Raw genomic sequence first — 10,682 nt, 5'->3', positions numbered from 1 at the left:
AAAAAAATTAAAGTTAAATTAAAGGAGTTTTACGTCCTACTTTTCTACATCTTTTGGATGAAATATTTTAGGTGAGATAAGCAAATGCGAATAGTTCACCCATGTGCCCATTTTGAAAGGGAGACCAAAATGATAACCTGCCACCACGGGCCCTACGTACATCAAATCCTTGGCTATATTATATGTTATAACATAAGATACTGAGCCTTGAGTGAGAAATTAACTGTGGTTCAAAAACATACTTACTTCCCTTTACTTAACATTAAGTTGAACGTTATAATCCTAACAGCCAACTTTTTGTTGTGACTTCCTATCAAAATTCAAACTATTTGTGTAGAGTTTTTTTTTATGAACAATATCATGTAAAGGAACTGTAATATGTGCCCACGACCCTGACCCTGAAGCGTGTGCAATACTGGAATTGGAAAGAGTTTCAATGAGATATGGACTGCTTATAACAAGCTTTATTTTTTAACAGAGGGTCTAAAAAGAAATATCTTGTTGCATTCTCCCACATAAAGACAAATATTCTCAACATTCACCAAGATATTCTTTTCTTAGTTATGAGTGCGGAAAGGTCTGGACAGAGTTTCGGACTACAAAAGGGCAAAAATTTATCGCGTGGTCATCATCACGTGATTTTTTATTGACATTATGGCGTAAAAAGACCACGCCTTCTAATATCAGCTGTCATTTCATTTTCTCATCTCCAAACCGTCGAACATGGCTGATAAAAAGCTCTCTGCAGATCTTACAACAGAAAAAGGTCGGCATGATGCAGTTAGACTGAAAGTTCGAGGAATTGATGTCATGAGAGATCCAAACCTCAACAAGGTATCTATTTTCAATGTAAATTTTTATTGTCAGTCCTTTATCATAGATGTGTCAGGTGAAAATTTTTTTGAGTAGAATTTAATCATTTTAGAATAAACATCACACATGATTTTGTAGTACTAATAGTAGGACCAGCTGATTTTTCTTTGGGTTTAGATTTTGTTGAGCTATGTCCATCCATGCAGTCCTCTTATATTAGAATTAAGATATTAAAAACGGTGATGCAATATGATGATAGTGATAAATTCTATGTTCATTCAACTCAAATGATTTACATTTTAAATTTACAATCTGTCGCAGAAATATTCTACTTAAGTAAAAAAATATTGTATCAAAAATATATGCTGAGTCATAGGTAGTCCTATATTCAGTCTAGAAAAAAAAATAATCATATATTAAAAGGAAGGTTTAATAATGATATTATTGTGTAAACTTTGATATTATGAGGTCTTTTTTGTTTTTTGGGAGAGTGCAGATATTTTACTCTTGCAAACTGGCACAGATAAAGCATTCATCAATTAAAATATTCATATTATGTTTTTATGTCTTTGTGACAAAAGTTGAAGAGAAAGAAAAGACTCCTTCACCCCAATTAGTTAAATGAGTTTTCTGTTGAGCAATTGTAAGCTTCACCAATTAAATAATGGAGAAATACAGATTGAACTGTGCTTGCCCAAAACTGAAAATTTCTATCCACACATAAAATACTAAACTAGACAGCAAGTTTTTGCAATGACAAAATTCCCATTGAGAAACATTATGTTTTAGGGTATGGCATTTACCTTAAAAGAGCGTCAACTTATGGGTATTCATGGATTATTACCCCCAGCATTGTTAGATCAAGATGGACAAGTGTATCAGGTGATGCAGAATTTCAATCGTTGGACCAATGATCTAGATCGCTATATTTATTTAATGTCGTTACAAGACAGAAATGAGAAGTTATTTTATCGAGTTATTGCTGATCATGTAGAGACCATGATGCCAGTTATTTATACTCCAACTGTAGGCCTGGCCTGTCAAAAATATGGAATGATCTTCAGAAAACCAAGGTAGGTCTGATTCTTGTCTTAAAGATGTATATGTATAGTAGGTCCTAAAGTCAACAAAATTGACTCTTATGTGCAGTTGTGTTCATAAACTTAACTATTTTCATTGTCTAACAGTGTGCACTGTGTGAAATGGAAAAGAAAATTTCTTTAGAGCACCCCTTTCCTGTATCAGTTTTGCTCCACAAACATTTACACAATTTGTTTAACAGCTATATTAGTCAGACATCTTGAACTGGAATAAACATCAGGCCTCTAAGAATATGACTTCGTATTGATTTCCATTTTCTATATTTATGTGACATTCCAGGGAAAGAATTCTAGTTCTAGTTTTATCTAATTATATTGAAAGGTTTTTATTATTAAAAAGTAATAGGCTACATCTTGTGTCACGTTTGATTTTTATTGGTTCATCTAAATCAATTATTATAAGTCATCTGAAAATGTTTAGTAGTGCAGAGGATTTGTGTATTTAGGGGATAAACCAACTTATATTAATGCCACTGCTAGGATAAGCTAATCCATTTTTTAAATTGAGCAAGTAGTAAAAAGTTTTCACAGGCCAATTTCAATGTTGAAATTGCAAGACATAGTATTACAAAGGGTGGTTTTCAGGTAATTGTGATTTTAAGGAGTAAATATTAGTAAAACTAGCTTAGAATCGTGGAACTGTACACCAAGTAAAACATGTTTGATCTGTTAATACTAATTACTATAAATTACTATTATTGATTAATCAGGACATAGTACCAATATTTATCACAACACCACACAACAAGCTGTCCCAGATAGATAATGAAGTTTATAAGAAAAATGGAAAGCTTGAAACATGATATACAATAGAGAATCTATATGGTTGCAAACATAGTATAATGATTATGAATATAAACTCTGAAGGATAATTTGAGTACAACCTTAGTCTTGCATGTTCATAAGAAAGTGGCTTAAAATTTTAAAATATAGATTCCTCAAGATATCGGCTAAAAGGAATATATTATTTACCATAATATTTGCTTTACCATCTGCTGAAAGAGCTGAATTACATCTATCTGTACCACTTTTCGATATTGAAATTTAATGTTCCGGTTGTTATTAGTTAAGTAATAAGCTTATATCTTGACTTTTATTAAGGGATATCTGATGAAATAGATCCCAAAAAATAGAGATACAAATTTTATCATTTGGTATCATTTAATGATCTTGCTGAAAGTGTTGCAAGTAGATAGAAATTCTAAGAATTCCCCATGAAGTTATTGAATTTTTGTCAGTATGTTACAAATTATCTTAAATCATGTACAGAATAGAGCCTTTTATGATCATTATATTGGACATCTAATTGACGTTTTGATTAAATAGGTTGAAATAGTTTTATGTGTCTCCATTAATAACAGGAATTTAGCATAATAATTCTTTTCTCTTTTCACTTCTATAAACTCTCTATGTTATCTCTTTAATGGTTTAGCAAAACAATTCCATTTCAACCTGTTACATGTGACAGCATGTATTTAATTATACTTACAATAATTAACAAAATACATTGAATCACAAGCTATTAAAAACTCATAAAATTTAAAAAATAGGTCTATTACTCTCAGTTAAAATATTATGTAATAGGCTATAGTTGAGGTATTTACAAAAACAAAAAAAGAGACAAAATGATGTTGCAACAAAAATGGAATGATATAAAATGGAGTACAACTTATGTTTCTGCTGCTGATTGAGCTATAGAAGACAAGCAATGTTGTGCAGTGTGCTGTCAGTGCAGTATTTTGTACATGTTCTAACAGAAAGAATTAATTTTTTGTTCCCATTGAACAAAAAGTCAGCATTTTTATAATGCATATTTATAGGAAATTGCTTGAAAATGTATCATTCTATCAGATCATGGATGGCAGTTCAAATCACTGCCACAAAAAACAAAAACATCAAGATTTGCATTTTATTCAGATTGCACTTTTCCGAATTTTATCTTATCAAGAACATTTCCATGTGCAATTATTAACTATAGATGCCATTGGTCGTAACTGCAATGTTTTATTCTGAATTTGCCACTGATAGCTGAAATCAAGCTCTTTAAGCTGTTGAGAATATATATAAACAATTATTTCTCTGAAAAAGAAGAAGGATTTTGGTAAAAAGTGTAAGCTGCATAACTGAATGTACAACTCCATTTCATTTTTGTTGTAAATTCCATTTTACTTCAGATTGCCTCTAATAAAAGTGAATCAATAAATATAAAGTATAAAGGCAGGGTAATATTAATATTGGAATGATGGACTCTGATATTAATGAAGGGTGTATATTGGTGATAAACCTAATCAAATGAATATAAATAGCTCAATTAATCCTGTGTCAATTGATACTTTGTCTATTTTACAGTCAATGAATTACCAATGTATTCAGATATTACCATTGAAATCTCTAGATTCAAATCATACACAGGCTTGTATTTACAAGATTCAACATGTAGTCGATTATAGTGACAAACATGACTTTCTTTATTGCAAGAAATGTTAAAACTTGTTACAGATTATATTTAAATATAAAATGTTTTGTTAATTGTTAGCTTATAAATATAAATTTTAAGCAAATGAAATATATTTAATCATCAAAATTCCCCCCGCCCCCTCTCCCCTCCCCCATTGTGTCTATTTTTTTCCAAATTTGTTTATTATTTGAAATCCTGCTGTAAAGTCATCAGTGTTAACAAATTCTTTATTAAATTGGTATATAAGGTGTTCCATCAAAGTTATTTGTGCTTAAAGTAGATATCTTGATAGAAAATCTCAGTTTGTATACTTGTATATCCTAGTAATGATTAAAATATACTTGATGTAATTAAACTAAACCAGGATGAAGGATGTTTTTGTTTTTAACTTAAAATAACTTCACCAATATTCTATTTTAATTTTTTCTTTTGATCAAGGAAATCAGTGAATTTTTTCATTGACTATAGTTAGTTAGTTTAGCAATTAGATTGATCAGTTTCATCAGACATTGCATGAGGTTTAATTTGAATACTAGTGATAATGATAATTTGATTAGACTCATATTTTAAGATAGAGATTGATAAGGCTCTTTAACTTCAAACTAGTAAGGAAATCGCATTGTTACACTTGTATGAAAAAAAAAGACAGAAAGTAGAAATATATCCTTGACATTCACCGTTGACTTTCATAATGTTATAAGACCTTGATATCTATCAGTGTTTCCTATTGTAGTTTCCTTTGAAACCAGATGATTCATCACAATACTTATTACTGTACACTGACAAGGAAGTGAAATTTGACATTTTTCCTTCATATCAGTTGCTCAAACGAAATATTGTGACGGTCTGAGCTGTTGTTGTAGGATTGATATACTACATAGATTTTGCAAAAAGACCATATTGGATAAGAAATATACCCAATAAAGAATATTGACTAGATGGACTGCTAAAATGCAATATTGAAAAACCCTTTTGAAGGTTGGCATCAGATGCATTGCCTCATTGGTACTTATCATTGTGAAGCTAAAATTCAATTAAGTTTTATTGTGTACAAGATAGATGATTTTATTGTGGTTTCTCTACACTAACACTTGTATTATCATTGAATTAGTCCAATGGCTAAATCTAATAAAGTACTGTCACTAACTGTTAGCCTCAAAGAAGAGTATGCAGAAAAAGTGCTTTCAGGCAGTATTCAGAAAAACTTGGGAGGAAATGGATGGTTTATGTTAGGCCCTTAGACTCATTCCCCTACTAAAATTTGGGATTCAATGTTGGCATCAGAAATAATATGAACCTTGATAGTAAATGAGATCAGTTAAGATTTATGTTATTGAATTACTACTGTATTTACTTAATATCAATTATTGAATAAACAGAAAGGTACATTATGGTACAAGGCTAGTTCATTGTCTATGCATATACTCGAACATGATTGCAGTCATATACGGTACTCGAACATGATTGCAGTATGTTATAATTTCTTAAAGATGATTTTTGTTTTTAGGTATTTTGCAGAAAAAAAACAATGTGCTACAGGTTGTGTACATCCATTTAAAGCCTAAATTTCCCTTGCTGCTTATTACATAGTGTTGCACAATTAGGTGCAGAAAAGTAAGACATAAAACACTATTTCAATTCATTAATTATTTTAATATATTTGATTATTGCAGGGGTCTGTATATAACTATTAATGATATAGGTCATGTTTATGATATATTATGTAACTGGCCTATTGATCAAGTTAAGGTAAGTGTTCAATATATTTGATTTTCAATTCCTTTATAAAGAACTCCAAGACCAATTGTCATACATTTAACTTTCCATCAATGCTTATAAAAGAATTCAAGTTCTCAGGACAATTTGAATATCAAGTTGTCATAACAACAGCCAATAACAGCAGTCCAACTTTTGTTTTAATTGTATATAACAGGACAGTTCAGCCAAGTGTTTTCTCATAAAATTGTTATCTGCCAGAGCCTCTGAATTGGGTAAGAGTTCCTTGAACTACTAATTCTGTTGTCAGTGAAATTTTCCAAGGGCTTTTATATTAACATATTTATTTGTCAGCTTGTTCAGTGACATTTCTAGGAAACTTTAGGTGACCCCCATAGAAGTGCCATTCAGACTGGACCTATATCTTTTGTTGTGTTGAGTCCAGTTGTCCGATTATGTTGGCTTGGTATTTTAATATGTATATTATGTTATATATTATATAGGTAATAGTGGTTACTGATGGAGAAAGAATTCTAGGATTAGGTGATCTAGGAGCGTATGGTATGGGTATTCCTGTTGGTAAACTATCATTATATACAGCTCTAGCAGGTGTCTTACCTTACGCTTGTTTACCTATTACTATAGATGTTGGAACTAATAATCAGGTATGTGTAAAAAAAAACAAAATTGCAATTGGATCAGTCAAATATTTCAGGACTAGTTTCATTGCTATATACTCTATATTTATGTCAGGGTGTGTATGTGTGTGTCTTTTTTCACTTTATTAATAAACTTATCTATTGCTCTGTGACCGAGGCTAGCACTTTCATTGAGACTCACTCAATAGACCCTAATACCAGTCTAAACTTCCAGAGTATATGTTTGGCATCAGATCCAAACTTCAGATTTTAATTCTGATAAATGTTGTAGAGACTATTTAAAAGTCCTCATTTATCTTCTGCCGCCAAAATGAGATTGCAGCAGTGTGTTATTAATGCACATAATGGGAAGTAACCCTTCAAGGTGTAATTGACTGCAGGTAAAACTGGTGATACATTAGTAACTATTTCAATGTTATCTATTTTCTAGAGTTTATTAGATGATCCACTATATATTGGATTAAAACAGAAAAGAGAAAGAGGACAAGTCTATGATGATTTGATAGAAGAATTTATGAAAGCTGTAGTTAAAAGGTATCAGTAGTTTGATATTTGTCACATATTTTCAAATATCTTGTGTGGTACCCTTGATGCTTTACAGAGATGCCTAACTTTGCCATTTGCTATTATCTTGATTGATCCAGGATGGCTATTATGGCTTATGGTTATTGAAGAACATTTTGTCATTTGAAACCTCATTCATGTATTTTCATGTTGAACAAAATCATTTGAGATACAACGTATTTGAATAGTAGAAAATGTTTAGTTATTGCCCTTTACCAAATTTGTACTAATAAGATTTGGAAAGATTTTTATGAACAAGTGTTTTGATGATTTTAAACTACACACTACAAATACTGTAATTGATTTAGATATGGTGAAAATGTTCTGGTACAATTTGAAGATTTTGGTAATAATAATGCATTTAGATTATTGGAGAGATATAGAGATAGTTATTGTACATTTAATGATGATATACAAGGTATGTGCAGTATTTAAAGTAATCATATAATATAATGTAATATAGTACAACGGAATTTCCTATCACGAATTGATGTAAATAAAACTAATGGATAATCATAGCTACTGACCATTAAGCTATAGCCTATGAACTCATGCAAGCCCTTTGAGTGTGATAACATTACAAATATTTTGCAGGAGTTTTGATACGGTAAAGCTAATCGACATGTCTTTAAATTTCAGGAACGGCAGCTGTAGCAGTAGCAGGAATACTAGCTAGTCTTAAAATTACCAAGAAAAAACTATCAGAAAATGTTTTTGTCTTCCAAGGAGCTGGAGAGGTAAAAGTTCAACTTTTTACAACCATAAATCTAAATGTAAAGGAATATCATTTAAACCGCAACCACATGTTCACATTACCTTGTAAATATTATAGGATTTAAATCATTTTAAATAATTTTGATGGAACTTTATCTTCATTTCATGATTATAAGAATATCAAGTTCAAATTTTATTATTTTGATTGTTAACTTGATTACTAATTGTTGCCTTAAAGCATCAGAAGGACTAAAGTGAAATACATTTTTTTTTTATTATTGAAGGCATCTATAGGTATAGCTAAATTATTAGTGATGGCATTAATGAAATCAGGTTTAAAACAAGATGAAGCTCATAAACAAATCTGGATGGTGGATTCTAAAGGACTCATTGTTAAAGTAAGTACTATGTAGTATTAAAATATAATCAAGTTTCTTTTTATGGGCATAATCAGATACAATACTTTGTAAACCAGTCTTATCACAAAATATATAATTTATGGACTTTGGCTCATGGGATTGGGGTTCCTTTGTAGACATTGTCATTCAAAATTGTTGCAGAAAATTATGAAATCTTATTTTGGCAGAAAAGGTGGATATTAGTTTAGAAATTCCTGTGAAATTTGTGCACCATTTGAAGATATTACACTACATTTTAACTACATTATAAACCTAAACTTTAAACTGTGCCCATTTTATTTAGCTTGATTAATGAAATATGGGACCATTTCTTAAAGAGAATCATTATATATTATAGAACAGACCATCAGGAGGTTTAACAGCCCATAAAGAAGAGTTTGCTCAAGACCATAAACCAATAGATAAACTAGAAGATGTTATAGCTACAGTTAAGCCTACAGCCATTATAGGTAAGGAGAAAAATATATAAGTTTTTATCTCTCTGAAATTTTATATTTATTGAATTTTATTTTGTTCCATTGAAAGAAGCTACTACTTGAGAACTGAATAAAGAAAATGTTGTCATTTGTAATAAGGACGATCCATAAAAGAAAAACAAAGCCTATAGACCTAGAATACTGCTGATAAGATAAATCAATGAATAATATATGTCGAGATAGCATAAAGAATATGAACATTTAAATATTGTGCAAAATTTTGAATTCTCTTAAGTTGGCATTTGGCATTCTGTTCCTTGAACTTGACATATAGAGTTCACTTTTGAATTATTTGTTTATGACTGTAGGAGCTGCAGCCCAACATGGAGCCTTCAATGAGAAGATTTTAGCAGATATGGCAAAATTCAATGAAAGACCAATAATATTCGCTCTCAGTAATCCAACTAGTAAAGCTGAATGTACAGCAGAGGAAGCTTATAAAATGACAAAGGTATAGTTTTAACTTTCATAGTTCATGTGATGGCAACAGACCTTGCTGTATCATTCATTCATGCACTACTGTACATAGAAAATAGTTGAATTTACAGTCTTTTACAGTCTTTTACTGTTTATAAATGACAAAAAAATGTGTGGCAGGACACAATTGTTGAGAAGGATAGCTTGTCAATGACATCACCCAACATCACAATGGGGCTTATAGAGCCAAATCAACAGCCTGCTAAATGTAATGTTGAATTTTGCAGGGTAAAGCTGTTTTTGCAAGTGGTAGTCCATTTAAACCAGTAACAATAGATGGTAAAACATTCCACCCAGGACAAGGTAACAATGCCTATATTTTCCCTGCTATTGGTTTAACGTCTATAGTATGTGATGTTAGAACTATCACTGAAGAAATCTTCTTAGAATCAGCTAAGGTGAGTAAGAATATATTTTCTATACTGTAGGTCAGGGAAGCTTAATTAAGCAATTTTCATCAAAATTTAAGTAAAAATCCTGTCATTATCATAATTAATGAACAAACAGAAACTTTACTTTTGCCCATCACCAAATGGGTGTGGTCTTTACAACCAATCAGATTCAATAGATTCCTGTAGATTCTGGAAACCTGGGTAATATTTCAGGCCATCTTTTTTTGTTTAAATATTGTTAAGAAATTTATTTGTTTTGTAATACTATGAATTATTATACCAATGATTCATCAGCATAGAATTATATGCCTATAAAAAAACAAATTATCTAGATTGAAACTGAACATAACTCTATGCAGGTATTAAGTGAATTAGTTACAGATGAAGATATAGCTGAAGGCAGGGTATATCCACCATTACCTAAAATTCGAGAAATCTCAACAACTATAGCTATTAAACTAGCTGAATTCTCCTATGATAAAAATCTGGCCAAACGTCATCCACGACCTGATGATATGACAGAATTTATCAAATCACATCAATATAGTACAGATTATCAAACATTTGTACCTAATTTATATGACTGGCCTAATGTTAAATCTGGTTTTAGAATCCACCCCCCCCCCCCCCCAAAAAAAAATAAATATTGGTAAATACAGCTGAGTCCATATTTTTTCACAAAGGAATCTCTTGGTTTCCTGTTTTAGTAATATTAAGATTCAGTGATTTAGATGCTTTAGCAAAACCATAGCAAACATTGCTTTATTTATCAATAGACATTGATTGTTGACTCCTATTTAAAGAAATATATTTTGTTTAAGAAATTTTATTAATTTATTTATTTTTAATGATAATCAAAATTCTCTTGTATTTTTTTACAAGTTATTACTGGTA

At 30.6% G+C, this 10,682-nt stretch overlaps 1 protein-coding gene across 1 annotated transcript; it reads left to right on the top strand.

Annotated features, from left to right (window-relative positions):
* Positions 1–1,605: 1,605 nt before the first annotated feature.
* LOTGIDRAFT_154334 (hypothetical protein) lies at positions 1,606–10,441 on the top strand (the record flags this gene model as incomplete). Its single annotated transcript, XM_009062028.1, has 11 exons — positions 1,606–1,886; positions 6,045–6,120; positions 6,591–6,752; positions 7,177–7,280; positions 7,619–7,728; positions 7,950–8,047; positions 8,309–8,422; positions 8,781–8,892; positions 9,228–9,370; positions 9,624–9,794; positions 10,148–10,441. The coding sequence occupies 11 exons, from the start codon at positions 1,606–1,608 to the stop codon at positions 10,439–10,441; spliced, it is 1,665 nt and encodes a 554-aa protein (XP_009060276.1).
* Positions 10,442–10,682: the final 241 nt, after the last annotated feature.

Source organism: Lottia gigantea (genome assembly GCF_000327385.1).
Source record: "Lottia gigantea unplaced genomic scaffold LOTGIsca_5, whole genome shotgun sequence".
Classification (NCBI taxonomy): Eukaryota; Metazoa; Mollusca; class Gastropoda; family Lottiidae; genus Lottia; species Lottia gigantea.
The sequence above is the reverse complement of the archived record's forward strand: the minus strand, read 5'-3'. Positions and strand labels throughout refer to the sequence as shown.